At 43.5% G+C, this 26,265-nt stretch overlaps 1 protein-coding gene across 1 annotated transcript in view; it reads left to right on the forward strand.

Annotated features, from left to right (window-relative positions):
• LOC118076419 (heparan sulfate glucosamine 3-O-sulfotransferase 3B1-like) overlaps positions 1-19,530 on the forward strand; it is a 77,377-nt gene extending 57,847 nt beyond the window's left edge. The window contains exon 2 of the mRNA XM_035099179.2: positions 16,905-19,530. Coding sequence (XP_034955070.1) covers positions 16,905-17,523 — 619 coding nt within the window. The 3' untranslated portion in view covers positions 17,524-19,530. The remainder of the gene's footprint in view (positions 1-16,904) is intronic.
• Positions 19,531-26,265: the final 6,735 nt, after the last annotated feature.

A 26,265-nucleotide genomic window follows, 5' to 3' on the forward strand; every position in this document is an offset into this window, starting at 1 on the left:
ATTCTTAAAGCACAATGTTTACTCAGAAACAAGTATCATTGAGTTTGGTGCGGCTTGCTCTCAGGTAAGTAGTCATCATGGCGTATTGGGGTCACACAGGGGCAGTTGTCCCAGACACAAAATTGTTAGGGGTGCAAAATTTCAACACCCAATGCTGCTTCAATACAGCTCCATTGCTGGGCTGCGTTGAAAATGGCCTCTTCAGGCAAACCAGGGAGTGACCTCTTTGGACAAGGCCTCTTTTTTCTCATCTCTGTGGCTGCCATCTCCTGGGTAACATGGATGCCATTAGGCAGTTAAATATGTATGCCCCTCCATGCGACACGGGGCACTGGCAACCTACGCTACACCACTGAGTGGGGATAGGACTGTAGTTCTAACTTTGTAGTGTCTTTGGCTACTGTTTAGCTAATATGATTGCCATAAGTTGTAAACACTTCCCTCTACTGTACGTATATCTGCGCATGAACATTTCTTGAGGTTCTTGTTTCATGCATTGTCAGCATACCAATAGCAGCTTTGAAAAGTAAGTTTAGTATGAGAATTGCAAAACCGTATCATTTCTCTTCCCACCCATCTTCCCAAAGCAGGCTGCCCATCTCAGCTGCACCCTGGGAGGCTAACAATCAGGAAGGAATAAGTGCAGGTTCTTCTGCATGTGTGCCCTGCAAATCGTTGGGATCAGGTGTTTGAAATGAGCACACCTGAAACTCAAATAAAAACCTGAGCAGACACACCCTTACTGTCATATAGCCTTTCTGTATTGTTGGTCACCCTCAGCTCATATTTTTTTCAGACTTGTATTGAAATTCACATCCCACTCTTCCAGACAACATGCCAAATCAAGTCCGTTTAAAGGTAAAGGTAAAGGGACCCCTGACCTTTAGGTCCAGTCGTGACCAACTCTGGGGTTGCGGCGCTCATCTTGTGTTATTGGCCGAGGGAGCCGGCGTACAGCTTCCAGGTCATGTGGCCAGCATGACAAAGCCACTTCTGGCGAACCAGAGCAGCGCACGGAAACGTCGTTTACCTTCCCGCTTGTAGCAGTATCTATTTATCTACTTGCACTTTGACATGCTTTCGAACTGCTAGGTTGGGAGGAGCTGGGACCGAGCAACAGGAGCTCACCCCGTCACAGGGATTTGAACCGCCGACCTTCTGATCGGCAAGCCCTAGGCTCTGTGGTTTAACCCACAGCGCCACCGGCATCCGTTTACAGTAGGTTAAAATATTTTGACATAAGCATGGGTCATAGTGCATCTTCTATCATCGCTGGTTATAAAATGGGCATTTTCTGCTATGTCCCCTGTGTTACAGAATGCCCTCCCTTTCCATGGCAAATAAGATCAGACCCTGTTTTATGTGTTTAGATCCCCTAACTTCTGTTTTCAATGATTTTATATTGCTGCTTTATTGGTTTTAAGCTGCATTTTTAAATAATACTGAGCTTTTTTTATTTTAGAATACTGCACACACCTTGGCATTTTAAAAAGTCTTAAGTGGTTTGTAAATGTTATTAAATAATTAAATGTCTTACCGTACTATTTGGACATTAAGTGGAATTAAATGGTATAGCATCATGTCAGTTCAGAGGGGTATGTGGGAGGCAGGCAAGCAAATTTTATGAACATTCCTCCATGCAATGGAGACCTCAGAGGAAAACAGCATGTTAAATAGGCAGAACCATTATCCACAGTGTGGTAGTTTTCAATGGACAGTGAGTTTCATTTCCAAGAGACCATTCAGATATTTGATTCCTCTCATCAGACTAAAAACTGGAAAAGTCCCCCAAAAGCTTAATTTTCTTGCTTGAACAAACTAGTATTTAAGAGATGTATTCTGTAAGATGTATTCTATATTTAACACATAGCAAGGGGTGATTTGTCATGTCATAAGTGCAGAACTAAATACTGAGCTGGCTACTAAAAGGATTGTGATTCACAATACAATCAAGGTTGGTTACCCACAGCAACATTTCTTTCTTTTTTGTAAACCCAATGAGCAGTCAATTCATGTTAATCATGTAATTTCTATTTCATAGAATCATAGAGTTGGAAGAGACCACAAGGGCCATCCAGTCCAACAATGTTTTCTGACAGCAAGCATTGTGAATGTGAAGTGAGGGCTTGATCTTGACTCAGCTGAGCATAACCCTGTTAGAAAGATGTCTTCTCATTTTGGAAAAACACATTGCTTTCTGATGTGTCAGGAATGAATTTGATTCTTTGCTGAAATTCTCTAATTTTTCTTTCAACACAAACAATTGTGCATTCCTCTGTCTTGAAATTTGTTCTTTCAAAACGTTGATATTTGCCATGTCCTGACTCCTGACTCTTCAAATGGAAGTTTCTGCTGGTGTTACATAGTTGTTTTTTCCCTCCCTCTCTTACAATATGCATGCATGCACACACATACACACCAATATTAGCAGAGGTGGGAGAAAACCTCCATAGCTGTCAAGTTTTCCCTTTTCCTGTGAGGAAGCCTATTCAGCATAAGGGAATTTCCCTTTAAAAAAGGGAGAACTTTTTGCCTTGAACTAGCTTCCTCCTAAACTCCGTATTCTTAGTTTCTGCCCTATTAATACTGTAATCCTGTACAAGCATGTAATAGGCATGTATAGAATTGCACTGTAAGGCACAGAGCCCATGGATACCTAAAGGACTTAACTATAAACCAGGAAGTCCTTGGTCACTGGGTGGCTTATAGATTCTTGACTGTCAGGGATCCCACATAGCAGGTGGAAATGCACATAGAGACAAAATTGCACCCTTCTTGGATCCTTGCAAACTACAGTCTTCATGCCCCTCTCCCCACACATCCGCACCTACACTATGACATATAAATTAATTAATTAAATAAATAAACACACACATCATTCTGCTAGGTATTTTGCTTACAATATTTATCTAATGTACAGGGTTGCTGTAGAACAAGGGTGGGGAACCTTTGGCTCTGCAGGTGTTCTTGGACCACTGCTCACATAATCACTGATCATTGGCCACATTGACCAGGGCATCGGAGTTCAACAACACCTGGAGCAGTGTAGGTTGACTTTTCCTATTGTAAGGATTACTGAGAAAATGTACGTGGCACATCTCTAAAGTGCTGTGTGAAGTCTAACAAGGGTTGTTAAGTCAACATGCACTTTGAGTGAGTACTTTGAATAGTTTGAGCCCTCCCTAACCCCATAAAATTTTCCACATGCGTGTTGTAGTCAATCAGTGCCTCTCTCCATTCATTGAAGAACCGAGCTTGGATACAATACTAGTGTATGTCAGTTACTGGAGCCGCATTCTGTATGCAAACACCAGGACTTGTTTGCAAGCTGAAATGTAAATTCAAATCCTGTTTGCACTTTACCCGGGGCGGAGAATAATGCTGTTAAAGAAGTCCTATTAAGAACTACCAGCAAGTGAGAGATCTGGATCCATTACAACGTCACACAACATGTGCAACCTCCCCTACTGAAAAACCACAGGCATCCCACACAGTTGTGGGCAAGCCTAAAGAAACAGCAGCATTCATCACCAGCAGCTTATTTCATGAAATGGAAAAACGCCGTAGTGTCTGTGTGCACCAGCAAAGAAGTCTCCACAGAGCTTGAAAGGGAGTCTGCCACAGACTCAGAACAAACCATTTTAGGTCATCTCCTTTCTGGTGAAAGTTGGGCAACTATGGATGAAAGCACTTTCACCTCATACCCCCCGTTGCAAGATCAAGCTTGCCCTTCTTTTAGGCCCACCAAGTTATTATAGATTTCCCATGGTGCAATGAGTGAGATGCAGTCATGCTTGATGTGTGTATTAACCAGTGACGTGGGTCAAAAAAATAATCCGAAGCGGAAAATTTTCCAAGTGTTTTATTTTCCCACAGAAAATTTTCTGTTTCCTTAGGAACAATGAATGGATGCCCACTGCAAAGAGGACATTAGGCAAGTGTGCCATTAAAAAAACTTATGCAAATGATCCTAATTTGCAAATGATCTTTTTCAAACATTTCCAGGAAACTATAGTTCATTCATACAACCAGTCAACACACCAAACTGACCTTCTGATGGAAGCTTAACCGCAAAAGCTCACCATCTCAAACATTCATCCAGATTTGTCCCTATTTCTGCAGGGTTGTGTATTAGGGTTCAATAATGCTTCATATACTGTAGGCTTCATAAGAGGGCACAGCCCACTGGGGTGTTCTCAAGTGTCTGCTCCCCAAGAGGTTCTTTAGCAGCTCCCATTCATTTCAGTGGACTTGCACAGGAGAATTTCCCAATGGACTGTTTCCATCATTAATGGTTGTGGTCACTTCCGTCAGGATACCAGACTAGCTTCGGTGGGACTTCAAAGCAAGAATATAAAAACACAAAGAATCTTACTACATGGGTCAGATGTCCTGCTTGGGGTACTTCTGGCTTTCTCAACTGTCTGTTGGGTCAGGCACACACTGTGCATTTTGGAATTCATCATAGCGTAAGAACATCACAAAAGCTCTGCTGGATCAGACCAAAGACCTATCTCAGGCATCCCCAAACTTCGGCCCTCCAGATGTTTTGGACTACAATTCCCATCATCTCTGACCACTGGTCCTGTTAGCTAGGGATCATGGGAGTTGTAGGCCAAAACATCTGGAGGGCCGCAGTTTGGGGATGCCTGGCCTATCTGGTCAACATTCTGCTCTCTCCCATATAGCCAGCCAGATGCTGATGGGAAGCCTACAAGCAGGACTTGAGTGCCACAGGGCTCTCCCTCCTTCTGAGCCCTAGCAACTGGTATTCGGAGTCATAGTAAATGCCCCTTTTGCCCTTGGCCAGCCAGCAACTGCCCAAGCTTATGCTATTTGTTTTATGCAATGCAATTATCCCTGCTGTGCATAGTCCACTGTCCCCATAGAGTTTTCAAACAGTAAGCCACTATGTAATTTAATATTGAAGGTGAAAAGGCTGCCTAACTTATTCAACAGAAGATTTTCACATCCCTTCAGATTAATCCCAAACCTTACGCAGCCAAAACCATTTTTTTGGTCCACAGTTTGTTTGTTTGAGTGGGGAGGTGGATCGGATTCAAGTTTATGCTGGAAATAAGACCATGCCCTTCAAAAAGAGAATATTGGCTTATTTTTCTAGGCTCGGAATAACCCCCATAGTGCATACTGCACTTTCCTCTCAGTGCTACTGTCATAAGACAAAGCAGCTATAAGAAATGGTTTTATGCTGAGTCAGTAAACTAAGGAGGTTTTCAGTTCCAAAGACTTCCTCCTGTGTCAGACTATTGGTCCATTTTCCCTTTTGCAATCCGATCGGTAATTGGGAGATTTTCCCATATCCTGTCACCTGAGATCCTTTGGTCCAGCAATGAGGGGTGACCTGTGGGCCTTCTAGATGTTGTTGGGGGTCCCACTCTCATCAGCCCCAGCCAACATGCTCAATAGCCAGGGATGATGAGAGCTGTATCCCAACAACATCTGAAAGTTCTCAGGTTTCCCATTCCCAGTCATGCTGCATCTGCAATCTTATAGTTATGGGTCATACGCTGTACTATGTGTATAGTACAGCCATGTCTGTGCTGTGCTTTCCTTCTGCTGTTTACGTGTCTTGAGTGGAACTGTGATTGGCTTCCAGGTTCTATTGAGGAGAAAGTGTTCCTTGCAAGTACATAATGGCTGGTAGGAACATTCATTTCCAGTGTGTGGTAGTGTGGCCTCACAAGGGATGGTTCTGATCCATCCATGCTGGGTTGGCACTCCACTTTCCAGTGAGATGTGTGAGTTCAGCACAGTGACTCACTGTATTGTTCCATCAGAGGGAGATGAAACTATCATCATGTCTATAAGGCAACTTAGCAGGCTAGAGCTACACAGTAATAGTATGAGATAGTAGATCATTGCAGATGGTGACAGCAGTCCCGAAATTAAAAGACGCCTGCTTCTTGGGAGAAAAGCAATGACAAACCTAGACAGCATCTTAAAAAACAGAGACATCACCTTGCCTACAAAGGTCCGTCTAGTTAAAGCTATGGTTGTCCCGGTAGTGATGTATGGAAGTGAGAGCTGGACCATAAAGAAGGCTGATCACCGAAGAATTGATGCTTTTGAATTGTGGTGCTGGAGGAGACTCTTGAGAGTCCCATGGACTGCAAGAAGATCAAACCTATCAATTCTGAAGGAAATCAGCCCTGAGTGCTCACTGGAAGGACAGATCGTGAAGCTGAGGCTCCAATACTTTGGCCACCTCATGAGAAGAGAAGACTCCCTGGAAAAGACCCTGATGTTGGGAAAGATGGAGGGCACTAGGAGAAGGGGACGACAGAGGACGAGATGGTTGGACAGTGTTCTTGAAGCTACCAACATGAGTCTGACCAAACTGTGGGAGGCGGTGCAAGACAGGAGTGCCTGGCGTGCTATGGTCCATGGGGTCACAAAGAGTCGGACACGACTAAACGACTAAACAACAACAACAAGTAGTAGTAGTAGTAGTAGTCGTAGTCGTAGTCGTAGTCGTAGTCGTAGTAGTAATATTATGCATTTTCCTGGTGCTCAAGCTTGCACACATGCACCCAGTCTTCGAATATTCTCACAGGCAGCGTTGGAAATTTTCCAGGCACATTTTGCACCTGGCTATTGGCCACTTGCAACCAAGGGAAGCTGCCAAGGTGCCAGGATGGTGTCTGATGTTTCCACCATCTGTGGGTCCTTGGGTCTTGCCTGTTTCCACACACTAGCAAAACATCCTGCAGAATTCTATCTGTGATATTTTAACTTCGCAATCAGAATGGAAAAAAAGTTGCATTGAAAGATACAACTTTCGAGCCTTTTGGCCCCCAAATGGCAAGTAGACAATTCTGCTTTGGTGCCTGTAACCCTGATTTAAGGAGCCATTTGGTGCCTAGTTAAATATATCCGAGTTTCTAACGTTGCTCACAGGCAATGGTCTGTCTGTTTAACATTGTAAAGCTCCTGTCTTTCCCCCCTCCCCCATCCTTGCCTTGAATCATACCTCCAAGTACAGCAATAGCGTCTTGGCACTTCTGCATGTTGCTCGAAATGTAAACAAAACACCAAGTGAACAAATGCCAGAGGCAGAAAACGCTGTGAAGTAGCAGAAAAAGGTGTCAAGATGCCATGATCCCATGGTGGATTGATGCTTTTATCAGAATTTTCTTCTCCCTCTCCCTCTCTCTCTGTCCCTCCCTCCCTCCCCCCGATTTCTTTCTTTCTTTCAAAGCATTACGGTACATGTTGTTGACTCACAGTGCCAGTGGGGAGGTGTTTTGTTTTATCTCCTCCTGCCCACATATGCAAAACCCTGATAACTCTGCATTAACAAGCAGCTTTCATTTTTAACCGGCACTGTCATCTGAGCAGCAAAGCATCTCCTGAGAAGCAACACACAACTAAATCATGTTGGATGGCCCCTGTCTTTTTCCAGAGATGAACTCATTGATATGTGAGATTTATGTTGCACAATTCCCCACTGCTACAAGGGAGAGTAGAGTTGAAGGAGTGTGGGATGGGGAGGTCAATGAGCTTCTAGTCCGGTGGCAACCAGCATCATGACCAATGTGCTACAAGTAGGAACATCAGGGAATTTCCCATGAAAACAGCCACAAGAGCGGAAATGGCCAGTGTTCATGTATTCATCCCATGTCAAGAATGGAAATTGATCCTGTGAATATTACCGGTATTTGCAATTGTTGCTTTCAGTCCACAAATGATAAGTAATTGATGTTTCCCCGTTATTTGCGTTGCGTTTCCGTCATGCCAAAATGAACGGGGCAGAATAATGTAATGAGAATACGATGTTCACAATTAAATTCTGTAATTATGACAGTGAAACAAATAACATACGGTAGTTTTTTGGTGGAAGATGAACTGCAGCAGAATGGAAACATTGTTGCATGAGACAAATGCGTGTATTTTGATCTGAGATAAGGGAGAGGTATGAATAGCCAAGACCATAGACCTGCCTTCTTCTGTTCAGGCAGGCATGCAACAAAAACCCATGCTGCCACTGCTGAGCTTGGGCATGTAGTTTTGACATTCATTTCAAGTGGATGGTCATCCACCCACCCTTCAAAATAGACCAGCCTACCTACTGAGAAATAAATGTGCCATTATCAGAAAGCAGTAGCAATGTGGCTGTGGTAAAGGTAGTTCCTTGTAGTTTGTTTGGAATGAGACAAACCATGAGGCTAGGTTAGTAGATTGAATCTTGTGCCCTTGCGTGCTGCTTGTATTGTATAGGTTTGTATATACAGCTAAGCCAAACCTCCATAGTATAGTGGCAGCAGGACCAGGGAAGGAGCAGAGCACCAGCACATTGCTTATTCACTGTAAGCTATCATTTGGCTCAGTGTTTCATGTGAATCAGGCCAGTGTGCGTGTTTAAAGTTTCTGAGTAAACCAGAGGTAAAGCAATGAGAAAGTAGAGCACATAAGAAAAAAAAATGAAATCATATAAAAAATAGCACTGTCATGAGCACATGGCTCACACTTTGATATTAAGGCCTAGAGTCCTTGAACTTTAAAAGTCCTTAGAATTATTGAAAACATTTCTTAATGGTGAGATACATGTTGTCTGTCAAAACTCCAATGGCCTCTGAAGGGCAAGTCATCCAGGAAGGTTGTACTTTGGACCACCCTATTGCAATTCTCCCCCAAACCAGCCACCCCTGTAGGGTTCCAAAGAATGATATAGCAGAATGGGCTTGAATAGCAAATTAGATAAAGGTGATGGTGGGAGGGAAATGACAGTGAGAAACATCTAAGCTGCAAGCAATTCCTAAGTTGAATATGGGCACTTCCAGACTGCTGCTATTTTCAGTTGGGATTCAGTCATATCCATGCAGGTCTCACTTACTGAAAAACAGTGTGTTCCCAGGAAATCATTCATTAGGCTAGTGTTCGCATTATGCGCTGAGGATTTCCGTTATTTCCTATGTGAACATGTCTTATCCACGATCTCTCTCCCCACTCCCACCATAGTTTCTTCCGACCAGCAAAAGAGACTCAAAGGGAAAACAGATTTGTCCAATATCTCATAATTGTCCAATCTCTCCCCCTTCCCTTTCTTTGCACTTTCTGTCCTAAATATTTGCCACTGACCAGCAAGATACAAATAAATTAGGAAGTGGGCAAATTCCAGCTGTTCGGATATCTGAATTTGTGGCATGCGTAGCGATGTTTGCGCATAATTCTTTATTTTCAGATAAGTGTATTTTCACATAGTGGGAGCAGTGTGAACCGGCACATTCAGGTCGGGCAATTATAGTTGTTTGGGTGGTTTGGCATAAGAAACCCACTTCTCCAAAATGCTGGACTTTTTTGTGATGGATAAAGTGATGAGGAAACGCCCTGGAAAATATGGGGTGATACTTGCTTTGATGCAACGTCATCTCGCCTCCTGGCAAACAAATGAGGATGAATGCTCATCAAATAGCCAACATTGTCTAATCTCCCTGCAAACAAATCCATATGAATGCTCAGTTAAACAGGTTTTCTAGAAGTGCCCTCTGTGCCTGTGCCTTTCATCATGAAACTGCTTTTGCAGTGGAGCATGCCGACTGGTGTTGGCGAAAGCCCATCTGTACAAATCCATAAAGCCACTTCCTGGGTTAGCCATGATGGGTTTTTCGCCTACCTCGTAGCATGTCGTCACAACTTAGGTTAGGCGGTTAGGCGTTGGAAATTTGCATAACAATCAGATGGAGGAGGGGCAAGTACGTCATCAGCTGCCCTAATTTGGAGAAGTAATTCCGTTAAAGGATTCCGGGGGCGAGGCTTGGTCCTGAGCCTGGAGTTGCCTGGGCCGTAAGGCACGCCCCTTCGGTGGCCACAGGAGGAGCTCTAGTAGATCTACGTCGCGGGGCTCCTTTCTGGTGGTTAACTTCTCACAGACTCCAACACACGGGTTGGAGTCGGATATAGTCGGATTAGGTTCCAACGCCTAAGCCAATTCCGCTCTACATGCATATTTAATAAAGTTGTGGCCTTAACCACCCAATTAATTAAATCTTAAACCTGGTGTCATGAGTCTTTATTCTGGGGAAGGAGGGCATATAGCCACACAAACATTGCCTCCTTCAGACAACAGGACAATGGAAATGCATGTCTGAGCTCACACTACATCGTGCCTGTGGACCATGTTTTGCTCCTGCGATAAGGCTTTGCACAGCCTCTGGGACTTGGAGGCTCATTTTGGGGAGGTGTGTGAATAAGTCGCTCAATGGGGCTGGACCTTGTACCAGGCTTGCTTTTGTACAAATATTTCCCCCCCCCCCTCCTGCAGTTCTGGCATCTCTTTCTTTTGCATTGTTTCTCCAGCAGTTATTTAATGCAGCCTTTGGGGGGCATGGTCAGGTCAATGGTAACAATGGCAAAGATAAGGATAAATGATTGTGTCAGTGTGTGAGAGCACTCAGGGGTGGCTCTGCCGTAAGGCCCTGTGCCACTCTTTGTTCATTGCACCCAAGGGCATCTGCATGGAAACTGTATCCGTACTGCTTACAAGCTTGCCTGCCGCTGCTCTTTTCTTCTTCACTTGGCATCCTGAGCCTATATAATTCAAGACACAATTGTCCATTCAGCAATCGCCACCAAGCATTGCAAAGCGAGAAACAGAATGCTGGAGGGGAATGAAGGAGGCTTTGTAGAGAGGAACTATCACACGGTGCACAGCAAAACCTGTTCGGTGGTCATTTTTCTCCCCCATCACACCCCAGAAGAAAGATAATCAGAGCAACAATCATCTGGCCCCATTTGCTCCTCTGTTAGTAAATTGCATATATGGGCATGTTGATAGCCAAAACTGCTTGGGGGAGAGGACAGGAGTGGATCTAGCCAGGGACATACATAGTGAGTAGAGAACTCTTGAGGTCTGCAGGGCAATCCTGAATGGATGGTAGAGATGGTGTTGCTTCCAGAAGTGGCTTTCCGGATGGTGTGGTGCCATTAATCCAGCTTCCCAGCAGATCAGTCACTGTTGCTTACTAGTAATGGGAAAATTGATGGGGAGCAAACACATTGGTGGAGCCAATCCGATACTTGGGCTGGTGCATTTAACTTCCCCACCGCTATGTCTCTCTCTCTCCTGGCAAGCAACAGTGACACACCTGCTGGGAAGCTAGCATAGAAGCACTGCCCCACCTCGCACAGATTCACTTCACTCTCAAAGAGGTTGGGGCTGAAGAACAGAAATGCATTCTGTCTCTGAATAGTAGCAGCAGAGAGCAGTTCGCAGGCACAAACTCTCAAGCTTGCCAGTGGTGGGGAGGAAATGGAAGGGAATTGCATGGCAAGCATTTAAGCTCCATTCAGCCTGACACTTAAAAGGCATAGAATTAGTTTTCATAGAGGTACACCCTCAGGCATAGTCTCTCTGAGATGCATAGCAGAACTGTGAACACATCAGGAACACATGCATGTTCCAAAGGGGAAAGGTGCAACTTCTCTTCTTACCTGAAACCCATAACCGTGGAATGAAAATAATCACTGATACATCCTGTTATTTGTCTGTTAAGTACAACATGCTTTGGATAAAGGTGCCTAAGGCTGTGTCCACACTGGCAGGAACATGGGATTGGCTCCACTGGTGCGTCCACACAGGACCAACTTTGCTACCATCCTGTTCCACTTCCACACCATCCCACTAAGTGGCAGCAGCACCTCTGCCAGGACACCGCCCAACCCTGCAGGTTGGTCCTGCACAGAGATGCTTCTGTTTGCTCCAGTCCAACATCAAAACATTAATGAGCACATCAAACATTTGGAACCAGATTGGTAGTATTCTCAATGAAAACTCAGTAGGCATGTAATAAACTTACTTATTCAGCAAACCAGTTAAACAGGACAATGTAAATCAGATGATGCTGGAGCTGAAATGATTAGGGTCACTTATCTTTCCACACTGCCTAAATAATTTGAGAATAGTCAAGGTTTTGGTTAGTCAGCATTTGTCAAATACTATTGCTCCTATGGCAACTTGCTGGTGGTCAAATGGAATAATAATAATAATAATAATAATAATAATAATAATAATAATAATTTATTTATACCCCACCCATCTGGCTGGGTTTCCCCAGCCACCCTGGGCGGCTTCCAACAGAAGTATTAAAATACATACAATAATTTATTAAACATTAAAAGCTTCCCTAAACAGGGCTGCCTTCAGATGTCCTCAAAAAGTCTGGTAGTTGTTTTTCTCTTTGACATCTGGTGGGAGGGCGTTCCACAGGGCAGGTGCCACTAATGAGAAGGCCCTCTGCCTGGTTCCCTGTAACTTGGCTTCTCACAGCGAGGGAACCGCCAGAAGGCCCTCGGCGCTGGACCTCAGTGTCCGGGCAGAACGATGGAGGTGGAGACGCTCCTTCAGGTATACTGGACTCAATGCCTGAATTGAGGGATATTTAATAGACATGGTGCTTCGTTCTCAAATTCTTGGTTCTATTGTTCCCAAGCTTCCATTGAGGCACTATCTTTAGGCCTTCAGTAGCATACTTGAAGCATGGCTGACCTATCTACTGCACGGGTAGAACTGAGTCGGTGCTGGACTGTGAATTTAGACTACACATATAAAAAGTACTCTGTTTCAGAGAAGGCATCCTCTTCCATTAAATAATTAAATAGACACACACACACCCCAAATCCTACTAAATTTAAAATAACACAGCCCATTTATTCTGGCAAAAACTCATTTGGAAATTATGTTTGCCAAAATATTTCTGTGGCTCTGATCTTTTTCAAGTGGCTGCTTCTCAATAAAATCCAGATGCCACCCATCCATAAGGCCCTACAGGCTGCTGTTTATGTCCATGAAAGATGCCTTTGTCATTCATTGATCTCTCCAAAGCTGTGGCAGGACATGCCTAGTGGCTCCCAACCATAGCTGCCAAGTTTTCACTTTTCTTGCGAGGAAGCCTATTCAGCATAAGGGAAAATCCCTGTAAAAAAGGGATAACTTGGCAGCTATGCTCCCAACAACATGCAATCCGTGGCTTCAGCTTGCCAAGTGTTGACACAAGCAGACAAAGATAGCATTCATCTCCCAGTTCGGAAGAAGACTAATGTGCTACAAAGATGCCACCTTAAAGTTTGAGTTCTCTAGTAAATCAAGATATGAGCAATCAACCTTCTGTGTTTGCTTTGTTAAGGTAGCATTTCGGTGGCTCCTCTCATTCTTAAGAATGGGTAATTAATGTTGGACTTGGCAATATCTGGCCCTATTGTGAATGATCTGGGGAAATCTTTGTTTGCTTTTATGGGACTGGGTTTTGGCTGACCCTTTCTGTAAGCATCCTTTTTAAAAGAGGAAGCTCACAAAAGTCTGTCTTTAAAGTTAGATGATCCTACAATGCTCTGTTGCCTTCTAACAGTTATTAAGCTTTTTCAGGTGTTTGAAAACAGTAAAGAACTGTGGCTTCTGGGTCATATTCAGATGCAGTACCTAGGAAGACTCCAGTGCAGGCTTTGTCTGCATGGGCCTGATGTGGTTATGAGTGGACTGAGCAGCTTAATTTCAATTTTGCTGGACCACAATCATAAATTCATCCAGTCCCATTTTGTTTGGATATTTTTAAAACAATGCATGAATAAATTGTATTTTGCATGCACTTTTTGTGCATAAAACACCTATTTTTTAAATAAGGTTTCACACCAAAACTGCACTGCAAAATTCAGATAAGTGCATAATCCAACTGGGAATGTGGTTGTGATCTGTAAGCAAATACAGAAGTGTCATACTAGGTCAGTGTGCTGCAGAAAGCAGACCAGATGCATTCCTCCCCCATTCCTAAATGTGGTTTTAAAATGTGACAATTACTCAGTCAGAGGGAGCAGTGTGATGAGTTGCCACATTGATGTAATCTAAATGTATCAAAATAAGAATTATTTTCACAACTATACCTTTTATAATGAAACACTCAGAGTCAGACTACCTATTCTTGCTTCCTGGATACTTATTTAGTGTTGTTGTTGTTTAGTCGTTTAGTCGTGTCCGACTCTTCATGACCCCATGGACCAGAGCACGCCAGGCACTCCTGTCTTCCACTGCCTCCCGCAGTTTGGTCAGACTCATGTTTGTAGCTTCGAGAACACTGTCCAACCATCTCATCCTCTGTCGTCCCCTTCTCCTTGTGCCCTCAATGTTTCCCAACATCAGGGTCTTTTCCAGGGAGTCTTCTCTTCTCATGAGGTGGCCAAAGTATTGGAGCCTCAGCTTCACGATCTATCCTTCCAGTGAGCACTCAGGGCTGATTTCCTTCAGAATGGATAGGTTTGATCATCTTGCAGTCCATGGGACTCTCAAGAGTCTCAAGAGTCTTATTTAGTAGTGGGATACAATCTAGCAGATGTTGCTCTTGCATCAAGTTGGGTTATCTTTTTAAAGGGAGATGGGAGTCACATGATAGAAACATCCCCTGATGTTCTCTCTCATTTATTTTGACCCCGTGTTATCTCAATTTTGCATGTCATCTTGATTATATTCTCGAACTGAGCATCACAACGTTAGACTTTTGAATTAATGTTGTAATTATTCTTACCCAAACCCTCACAGCAGTTTCCCTTTAGGATTTACGGATTAGTCTCTCTTTTTGGTTCATATCAGTTTCACGTGTGTTTATTTATAAGTCCATTCCATCCTGCTTCCACATTAATCTGCTGTTTCTTAAAAATGCACATTGAGGACATAAATATGTATTTCTGGAAGTATTTTTTTCTCAAAATATGCCTTTCTAAATTTCTCTCAAAGTATGCATTTCTTCCCTCTCTCTCTCTCTCCTCTTTTTAAAAAGCTTATCATAAATATTCATCTTTATACTACATTGGAACATTCTAAAAGCCAAAAACTGCAATGCAAAACCCACAGAAGTACAAAATCCCAAGGATAACTGTGTTGTGATCTCCGCATTAGTCTGGGAGATGCAGAACAGATCAGTTCCTATCAGAAATCACAAAGAACAAATTCCTCAAGCAACCCTAGTTTTCTTCAGGCAGATGATTCCTTGCTGAATTGCTTTTGTTGCTAGGATTCCCATCTTCCCACTCACATTCAGCTTAAAGCACCAGTTGTTCCCTTGATGACATCATTTTGAATGTTTGAAAACTCAAAACATTCTCCCACCCCCACCCCCACCCAAAACCCACATTATAATCAGTTTGGTGAAATATATAGGGTTGCGTCCAGTGTTTCTGTACTACTTCCACAATGAAACTTCCTCCTTCTCTCCCCTGCAACCCTCTGTGCACCCTCAAATTCTCTTCCAGATGGCTGGGGGATATTCTGGGAGGGGTGAGCTCAGGGAAGGGAGAGGAATCGGAAGCCCCATTCCATAAGTGGAAGATCACTCATGTAGCATTGGATACTCATAGTGTTAAGTTTGGAGTGAGAAACCCATATTCAGATGCCCATTCAGCTTTGAACGTCACTTGACTCTAACTAACCACACATGAGAATAAAATGGTAGGATGAAAAGGACTGCTTTGGGGTAGGGTGAGAGGTGACTAAAAACAAAAACAAAAACAAAACCTCCTAATGTTTTTTTCAGATACAACATACAGAAAAGAATCTTCCTTCCCCCCTCCCCCTCCCCAAGAGAGTACAACACAACATGCAAGGATGAGTGGAATGTATAAACATGCCATTACACAAACTAGAAACAAGTACCATTGTGTGGACAGGCAGAGTCCCCCCCCCCAACCCCAGGCAACCCCTGAGCGGAATAATGACTCAAGACAACGTGCCAAGGGATTAAAATTGGCCACAACTTTATTAAGTTTCAGATGTAGGGAGACCCCTTTAACGGAGAACCCTGGTATCACCACCGCAAGGGGGGCATGGGTCACCGCTTCATGCCCCCCCTTTTGGAAGATAGACTAAAGGATTCCGCCCAAGGCCTGAAACTGCCAAAGTTGTGACGTTTTGCTATGGGAAAGGCAAAACGTGCCAATGCAGGGAAATTCCTTTCTGGCCCTTCAACAGCGACCTTGACGTAGCAGCGCCTGCATACCTGAGGAGAAGAGGTTAACCTGCAAAAGAAGACTTAACTGAGGGAGGGCAGGGTGGGAGAAGCTCTGGAGCTGACTGCTGCTTCACAGGGAAGATTCACCTTCTCTTGTGTGGGCAGGACGATCCCCCCCTTACCTGGCCAATCCCCTGGCAACGCCTCCCCAGGCGGGATTGGACGATTGGCTGAGGTAGGCAAAGACCTCCAGGTATCCAGCCTGGGGAGGATGAGGCCAGTCTGAACTACCAGGAGTCGCACTGGGATCCAGGGGGCTGCGTGTGACCACACACAAAAAAGTCATCTAAACTAGTTCCCAGGCCAGGAATGGGGAACCTGTGACCCTTCAGACATTGTTGGATTCCAGCTCCCATCAGCGTCAGCAGGCATAATGATTATGCAGTGTCTGAAGTTGTACATCTTTTTTTCTATACTGAATCTGCTGCCTGGCAATTTTAACTGAAAAATTCCTAAGTAATAATTTTGTGTGTAAGAAAAATAGCTACCACTTCCATAGCAATTTGTAATAAAGGAAACCATTCCTATTTGCATCTGTGGGAATTATATCATAGCTAAATTACACTGTTTGGATAGGATACACTACTTACTGATATGTTTGTGGTGTAATGCACATGTAATAGCTACGCTGTGCACATAACTGGAGATTTACTTATTGTGTCAGATTTAGCTTATGAAAATGGATGGGGTGGTTCCTTGGTGAGCCTTGGTGTAGATAGTAAAGCATTCAAACAAATGAAAAATGTGTTATGAGTGCTATGAGTAAGTGCAATCTACATGCATCTATTTTGTTTGTGCAAGCTGGCCATCATTGCAAGAGACCTTAACGAAACTTTTGCTGTTGAAGCCCAATCCTCCAAAAGTAATTTTGATCTCTCCTCTTTTCTGCATTAGGGATTTGATGCCAAGAACTCTTGATGGGCAGATCACCATGGAGAAAACTCCCAGCTACTTTGTCACCAAGGAAGCCCCGGCTCGCATCTCTGCCATGTCGAAGGGCACCAAGCTCATTGTGGTGGTGAGAGATCCGGTCACCAGAGCCATTTCTGACTACACACAAACTCTGTCCAAGAAGCCTGACATCCCCACCTTTGAGAGCCTGACCTTCAAAAACAGGACTACGGGCCTCATTGATACTTCCTGGAGTGCCATCCAGATTGGCATTTACGCCAAGCACCTGGAAAACTGGCTCCTGTACTTCCCCATTGGGCAGATCCTCTTTGTCAGTGGGGAGAGGCTTATCAGTGATCCAGCTGGTGAGTTAGGCCGAGTCCAGGACTTTCTGGGCCTCAAGAGGATCATCACGGACAAACACTTCTACTTCAACAAAACCAAGGGTTTCCCATGCCTGAAAAAGGCTGAAGGCAGCAGCAAGCCCCACTGCTTGGGCAAAACCAAGGGGCGGACCCACCCCAACATAGACCAGGAAGTGGTTCAGAGGCTGCGGGAATTCTACAGGCCCTTCAACATGAAGTTCTACCAGATGACTGGACATGACTTTGGCTGGGATTGAGGCTGGGAAAAATAATAATTTAAACAAATAAAAAGGAAAAATATATTTTTGTACATATCAATAGAGAGGGGAAATTAATATTTGTGCTAATGTCTGGTGGTTCCAATTAATATTTTCGTTTTGATGCACATATCATGGTTTTCTATTTTTCTTGTTTTGTTAGTCAGGATTTATAGTATCCACTTCCACAAGGCTGTCCGTTGAGATCTTGCCACTGCGTCCAGTATGCCTCTTTCCAATTTTCCATTTGACATCTTTGAGGTTTTTATGAAGTAATTTGGCACTATTTGTCTATTAATTCTGGGTTCTGTGCCCAGATTTTTAACAAAATGGCATTAGTTGGTCACGTTGGTGACCAAAATAATCAGGTTTGGAAGATATTTTCCTAGTTCTACTGCTCTGGCATGACATGCGGTATGAGACTCAGATGGGATCCATTTTTATTTCGTTTTATTTCATTCTTTAATTTGAGAGAGTTTCATGATGTGAATTCAGTAAACAGCTTGAGAGGGGGCTGTTCAATTTACAAAATTCTTCACTCCTCTCTTCCCCACCTGACTTCATAAAGACACTACAGCATCCACTCCTGGCATGTACCCTGATAGTGCCCAGCACAACCAGGAAGAGAAGGGTTCTCTCTAGCCCAAATATAGCACTATCATTTCCCAAGATGTAACAACGGTTCTCTGATTCATGTACCGAAGCTAAAGCACACCCTTGGGAATGGGTCATTAGGCATTTACTGAAGAGTGGTGTGAGGCCTTGTCCAAACATATGACTCCAAACCTAGATGTTTTCTCAGAGAAGATCCAATATCCAAACTAATTAAGATAAAGTATCTTCATTATAGTTTGAAGGGCTTTTCAAAGCCTTATCCCTCTACCCCCAACGAACCCACCTGTTGTCTCCGTAAAACCTTGTATTAGCTCAGATTTCTCTACCCAGAGCCCAGTGACAGCTGGGCTGAGTGGAAGAGTCAACAGTAGGAAGAGAGAAAACAAAGTCATTTTCTCTGTCATCTCCCCCACTTAAGCACAAGGGGTCATGAGGTTACCACTTACTACCTTCAGCCAACCTACTCGGCCTCCTGTCTCTCCTCAGAATGGCTCATCTCTAGCCTTAAGCCCTTTCCTGGCAGTGTCTTGTGCCGCAAAACATCTGGGTAAACATTTAATAATCACCCAAACAAAGAAGGGAAAGTAGTTAATTGGTCACTTGAGAATGTAACATACGACAATGCTGGCTTGCTCCAGCTCACAGCAGTTCTTCTGTCTGAGAGCCTTCTGAGAGCTTGATTCATCCCAAATACAGTGATCAGCCATTGGGGGAAAGTACTTTGTCTGGGGACTCTAAAAGGGAGGGGGACCGTCAGCACTAGCTGTGTTGTTATACTGCCATGGGCCCTGAAATGGAGACTGGTTTACAATAAGAGGCCACACTGGGTACCAAGTAATATTATGGCCCTCTTTTGACCTGGTTCATCTCCCACATCCAAAACTACAGCAGTGGATCATTTCCCATTATTGGAAAACAACAACAACATAGAGATAATTTAATAAACTTGAAAGTCTCTGTCACCTTTTAACTAGCTAACAGATATTGGTGACAATTTAGGCCCATTGTTCCTGATAAGTATTTTCAGCTGTCCATGAATCTGGAAGGGTGACAACTTGATCTTAATCAGGTTGCACAGCTTTGCAATGTATGAGAAACATCTCTATATTCTAACTATATCCCAGTGTCATGGTTTGTAATTGGCCCGGCACAACCGATGCTCACGGGGACCTGGTAGAACAGTATGAGGACTAGGCTGCAATTAGAACTGGAGACTTGGGGTAATTATACTTTTGTCTCTGTTAAAATTTGTTAACACTGCAGGTCTCAAACTGCCGCCCCTCAGCTATCATACCTTGGTGTTTCTGTTACATTTCAAGTTCTATGGACCAAACTAGAATTGAATTTGGCTGACACATTTCTTTTAATGTGTCTGCCCTGTTTAAATATGAAGTGAAGGATGAAAGTCTTCTTTTAACAGTAAAAGGACACATGGGAAAAGAACAGCCAGCCCTCCCACCCCCCCCCCAATACCTTCTTTCCCCTCCGTCCATTGCTCCAATCAGTGTTATCCACTCCCATCTCCTATCCACTAGAGCAGCCAGCTACAGGGCATCATACTCCTTTTACTCAGCACACCCATCTCATGTGTGAACAGGGTGATCACTTAAATGTCCCATCACATCTAGTTGTCCTTGTCAGATTTTTTTTAAAGCAACCCCCCCCCCAAAAAAAAATCAAACTGATATAGAGCATGTCATACACATTATGCACCTCTTTTGCATGCTATAGCCTAGCAAAAGAATTGGGTTTTGTAGCTAAATGAAAGCTCTCTTCAATGACAGCAGTGAACACATGACCAGAGGATATGTGGATGAGTAGTTTCACGCACCATTTCTTCAATCCAAACATTTTAGAACTCTGCAAAGTCAGGATTCTAAAACATGTTTGGAGCCTCAATGAATACAAAAGTCTCTATGCTTCAGACAGTTGGAAGGCAACAAAATTGGTGACAAAGCAGGGCAGATCTGATGTGCTCATTGTGTTTGCTCTTGCCGCAGGTTTACTGATGCCTAAAGAGGGTTGAAGGATTCGAAATCTCTCTCAAACAGGAAGTAAGACACTGTTTCTTTTTAGATGCTGGGTTAGATCAGTTTCATAAAGACCTAATAACTGGGGATGGCCGAGTTGGTTTCCTGTAGGATTCTCTTGGGCTCCAGTTAGGGTTTCCTGATTAAAACATGACCTCTTTCAATTGGGACACCTTGGAACAGCAATCTCTACACATGACATGGAGATAATATGTTCTCAAGTGAGAGATGATCACATTGCCATTTTACAGAATTGTGATATACAAATAGGTGAGCAGCAAAAGGACCAGAGAGGTTGTCCAAAGGGGAACTCTCCTGTTTGTTTATGTATGGGGTCATCTTTGTCTAAAACAATTGCAGCTTCCATTCATTTCCAGACAGCTTGCAGCCATGTACCAGCTTGTAGTTTGCAGATCACTTTGTGGCTGTTTTCTCTGTTAATACAAGCCTGAATTAGGGCCTTGGTGCATATGGTCTTTACTGTGTCCCTGTGGAGTGATGTTTCATAATAACTAACCTCAATCAGTTTTGTATTGAGAAGCGCAAACTATAACACTTCTATGCAGACAATCTGAAGGATGCAGCTTGTCAATATTTCTCCAAAGGGTTGTTTCTTGCCGGCATATATACAATGAACTAAAAACCTATGTACAAAACTAAATTAAAAGCCAGATTGCAAAGGAGCCTGCTGAGCGAGTCTTTTACCTCGTAGCACACCTGGTGTAATAAATGCAAATGGATATGGCATTAATTTATATTTTGTGGATTCTATGACTCCTACTCAAGAGCATACTTTCTGAAGTTATTTATTTTAAATAGTTATTGCTTTATCTCTCCTTTTCTATCCAGTATATAAGGTATACCATATAAGGCCTGCCAAGAAAGATACCCATGTCTTTTTTATTAACAGAAAAGAATTCTTCTTTCCTTTGTACATACTATTTTATGTTATTTCTTTGCATTGTAATCCTCTCATTTCCTCACTTTGATGCTATTTCTGTATGAGCCGAAATACTTTTTAATTTAATTTAAGGCTGAAAAAGCACATGTTTTAATAAACCTTACGGGTATTGAGAGGCACTGTGCTGTCTTTTTTGGCTTTGACACAAAGCGTGGGGGAGAGAGATGATGTGAACCTGGGCTATTTCATAGTCATCACAGTATTAATAAAAATTCTCTGATGTCTGATTTTTATATACACAGTAAATATGAAGACCCATTTAAATAGAGGGAGCTTCAGAAAGCTGCAAACTGGCATCACTTTACTTGTGTGATGAGCAGAACCATGGTGTTGATACCGAAAAAAGCAGATGCCAGTGAGGGGTTAGCCCTGCCTTGCCCAACCTAATGCTCTCCAGATGTTTGACTTCCAACTCCCATCAATCTCAGCCAACATGGCCATATTTTCAGGACTGATCGGAGCTGCAATCCAGCCACATCGTGAGGGCACCGGGTTAGGGAAGCTTGGCTTAGCCAAAGCCATAGAAGAAAGAGGTACCAAACAACCAGCTTTTAACAGTCCAACCAGCAAAAATATATTGCAAAATGTAAGTAGCATCTTGTTTCCAGGTGCCACCAGGCTTCACCCATGCCTGACCAGATCCTGTTAAACACATTGGCTCCACTTCCACCCCGTCTGTTTGTTTAGAATTATTATATACCATTTAAAATCATGCATATTGATGTATACTTTCCATAAAAGGATGCATCAAAAACAAAAAAAACAAAATCATATGAAACATACATAATAATTAATAACTATTTCACTCCATTTAAAAGTAGTACAAGAAATGCCCAGGCAAGAGAAAAGAGAATAAACATTGTTGTGATACCTATCACTTCATTCTTCTGCATTATTTACGCATTCATTCATTTCTTCACAAAGCATTTCTAGACCACTTCATTGTTTAAAAATCTCTAAGCTGTGTACACCATGAGCAAAACACCCCCAAAGTCAATTAAAATACAACCAACAAAAATACAACCAATAAGTAGGTTATACAGACCAATCTTCTGGGGCAAAGGAGAAAATTTGCTACACAAAGTCAGAAAGAGGTGGACCTTATGAATAGTGTTAGTGAAGTTGTGCATTTTCAAGGGCTGCTCAGTTCTTCAAAGGGCGAAGTGTTGATGCTGGCATGTCCACAAATCAAGTGGTTAATGAAGCAGGAATCTAGTGGAACAGAGGAAGTTGCCTTAAATAAATCTCGTCTGCCTAGTGGTCGGTTTCAATTAATACTGTCTCCTCCAGGTATGGGGAACTTGTGGCTCTCCAGCTGTGGTTGGATTACCAACTCCCATCATCCTTTGGCCATGGTGGCTGAGGCTAATGGAATTTGAAGTCCAAGAACATCTGGAGAGTCACAGGTTAGCCACCCCAAACTCTCTGCACTGACTGGCAGCAGCTTTGCAAGGTAGGGATTTCCCTAGGTCTACCTAGAGATGCTGGGGATTGGACGGGGGAACATCTGCATGCAAAGTATGTGCTCTGCGACTGCCCCAAGGAAGCAGGTGGTCACACTTCACTTCGGAAATGTTTCAGCAAAAAGCATATTCAGTGGTTTGGCAATCAAATATAAAATTTTCAGTGTGGTGTGGTAAAACGAGATCTCTATTTATTCATTTTTACTTGCACAGATTAAATCCCAAGAAAATACACTCCTGTACCTCAGAACATTCTATTAAATTCCTGCCGTTTCATATAAATCTTTATCCTTGGACAGAAAAACATCCTATTACTTTTCCCGAGCTTCTGCATTTTGTCTTTTAATTATTGCTATCCAGAGTTCATAACGTAGGCTCAGCATTCCTCCCAGGTAATATTTATCTAGATTTGGACTGAAGGACTTGAGCTTATAATGCAAACATAAGAAATCCTCATTAAGGCTTTGGGGAGGAAGGGACTTGACTGGATATAGTACAACCTGGGGGGGGGGAGTTTTAGTAAGGAATATTTCTCTCTCTCTTCTCTCTTTTTCAACATCCTCCATTTTCAGAACTGGCCCCAGATATTTTGCTGCCTGAGGCAAATAGCACCCCTTCTCCTAAAACATGAATCATCATATCCAAGAAAGACCTGGGTTTTTTTGATACCGGAGAAAGAAAAATCCCACGAGTGCCTCTCCCTGGGAAAAAAATAACAACAAAACAACAGGAAATGTAACCATTTGCTGCCCTCTGATGACACTCAAAGTCATCTGTCTGAGGTGGTCACTCTGTCTAATGGTAGGTCCATCCCTGGCCATTTTATATATGGTTATATTAATACAAAAATGATGGCTTTCTTAGACTTTAGCAATGCCATTCTTAAAGTTATTATGCCACCAGTGTTTGTGAACTCAAGTTCTTCCTTGGACTTAAGCAAATCATTGTTTCTCAGCATAAGTTCCTTATGGCAAATTGAGAACAAGAGTATACCAATATGATTTATAGTTTTCCTTCCTCCTGGCCGAGATTGCTTCTGATCTTTCCTTCTGAGCTTCCCTTCAGAGTGTGTGTGTGTGAGAGAGAGAGAGAGAGAGAGAGGGAGGGAGGGGGTGTTTTCTCTGAGATACTATATCAAAGAGTGTGTTGTTTATCACCCTACATTGCCCCTCCCCCCAATAGGAGACGTTCTAGAGGCAATTTTTATCCAGCAGAAAGAGAAGAACAGATTACAGGAGCAGCAGACCAAGAAATACAACAACCACATACAGGGCCGTCTTAAGCGGGTCGGGCGCCCGGGGGCCGTGGTGCGCAGATCGCTCCAGCGCCCCCGCTCCGCCCCGCTCCTTCCCGCGGCTGGTGGGCAGGCGCAGCGTGGTTTCCGCGCGGCTTCGCCGTGCAGCGCCCCCCTGCCGACCCGGTGCCCCGCGCCACCCAGCCTACCCCATACCACATACTCCCTACCTCCCAACCACCAAGTAGAACAGCAGAGCCTTTGAAATTATCAACTAGGGTGGTACAGATGGAGGCACCCTGTGTGCAAGTATTATATGGGTCCTGGCCATACACCACTGCCCAGATCTCATGCCTCCCTTGCCCTGAAGTATTACAATAAGCATCCCCACTTTGTTCCTCCTTGAAGTTCTGGGTGCAGCTCACAATAGTGCATCTCTTTGACGTGGCCAAAGCATCAGGAAACCTTCAGGCTGTGGTTTCTTGTAATGAAACCCTCTGAGCGATTCACATTTTTCAGCATCATTCTGCAATGTTATGTTTTAGAGATGAAATGTAGTGACTCCCTTGCCTCTCTTGTTAAACGAGGGGAAGATAGGCAGGAACCCCCAAACTGCCTCACAAAGATCCCGAGCCTTATAATCTTTGAATTACCAACCTACCTTTTTTATTTGCTTCCAATTTGCTATCATAAACCCCATCTGTTTCCCTTGGCAGCTCCCTCGCCACAGAAAAATGCAGCACTGCGATGATGCCTGTGGCTTATGGATCCAAAGCCAGGATCATAAGGGAGAAGAAAGATGATGGGAGCACATTAAAGATTCTCTTTCTGAGAAAAAAGACTGGAAACTATGTTTGATGAGGTAGGTAAAATTAGTTGGAGGATCTACCCAGTACAAAGAGTTCCTCTCTATGTGCTTTGCAGCACTCTTAAGGATTATCTGTCAGCAAACCGCAGGGCTTCAGACCCAAACATTTGAGCTTAGGAAGGGAATGCTTTTTTGTGGCACAGATTGATGAGGCACCAGTTGGAGTCACTTTATGCTATGGCACATATGCCTTGATGGCTCATATTACATTAAATTAGGGTGGTCCTAATTTCTAATCTCAAACCTACTAACATGAGTTTGACCAAACTGCGGGAGGCAGTGGAAGACAGGAGTGCCTAGCGTGCTCTGGTCCATGGGGTCATGAAGAGTCGGACACGACTAAACAACAACAATTTATAGAAGACTGTACTTTGTTTCAGGAGTGGACATCTTATGACCTTATGAATGTTGTTGGACTACAATTCACATCATCCCTGACCATTCCTAGTTATGTGAATTGCTAACTGCAGGGTGTGGATCAATCCAGTTTGGGACCATGGCAGGAGCTATGGGTTAAAGCCCTCTTTCTCCTGCTACAGTCCCCCCGTGGTCTCTGTTTCTTTCTTTGTTAAAAACACAAAATTACCAGTTGCATGAATAACATCACATTCAGTTTGGCCCTTAAGTTGTATTCCTTTTGAAGACTTCATAGTGCATTATCAAGAAGGTCCAGGATTAGGGAAAAGAAGAAGGGACAAAGTAGTCAGCCCATGAGTGAGGGATAAACCAATCTCTAATATCTGCTTCTGCCGAATGTTGTGTTATCAAACAGTTGGTAAAAGGATGATTCAGGCCTTTGAAAACACACATAACCATAAATTAAACAGCACCCTGTTTAGTTTTGCCTCTCTGTATTCTTCCAATACTGCCATTTCCTCTAGTGAATTATAGCCATGGGAAACAGAACTACATGTTGGCTACCAATTATTTTAGCCTGTGGCAAGCCAGCGATAAGAATATATAAGCACTGTTGGATCAGACCAAAGGCCTGCCTAGTCCAGTATCCTTTTCCCCACAGTGGCCAATCAGAGGCCTATGGGAAGCCCACAAGCAGGAGATGAAGGCTGTTCTTCCCCAAAGACTAGTATGGAGTATTTTATTCTAGAGGCAGCATCACGACTAATAATAACCACTGATGGCCATATCCTCCAGTCATTTTCTAATCTGCTTGTACTGCCATCTAAGTTTGTAGGGCATCACCCTATCTTGTGGTAGAGAATTTTATAGTTTTAACTATGCACTGAGTGAGAAAGTACTTCCTTCTCCTGTCATGTTCAGCTGCCAACGTCTGCAGAGTTTGGTTTCTTGGCATACCACTGGGGGAGGGATCACCTTTGTAGTGTGCCAACAGCCAAATCCAATGCATGCCAGCAGATGTGCACGAGTGACAAGCCAAAGACTGAAGCAGCTGGAGCCAACCTAGGCAAGATATTTTTTTTCCCTCTATGGCCACAGCATACTGAAGTGATCGTGAGAGGAACAGGGCACAGCGGAGCCAAGGGAGTTGCTCACATACCAGGACGTATGAATCATGTGGCTTTCGCCGTGTAGGTCTGGCTCGCACAACTTGC

Source organism: Zootoca vivipara, chromosome 2 (assembly GCF_963506605.1).
Source record: "Zootoca vivipara chromosome 2, rZooViv1.1, whole genome shotgun sequence".
In the NCBI taxonomy this organism is placed as follows: Eukaryota; Metazoa; Chordata; class Lepidosauria; order Squamata; family Lacertidae; genus Zootoca; species Zootoca vivipara.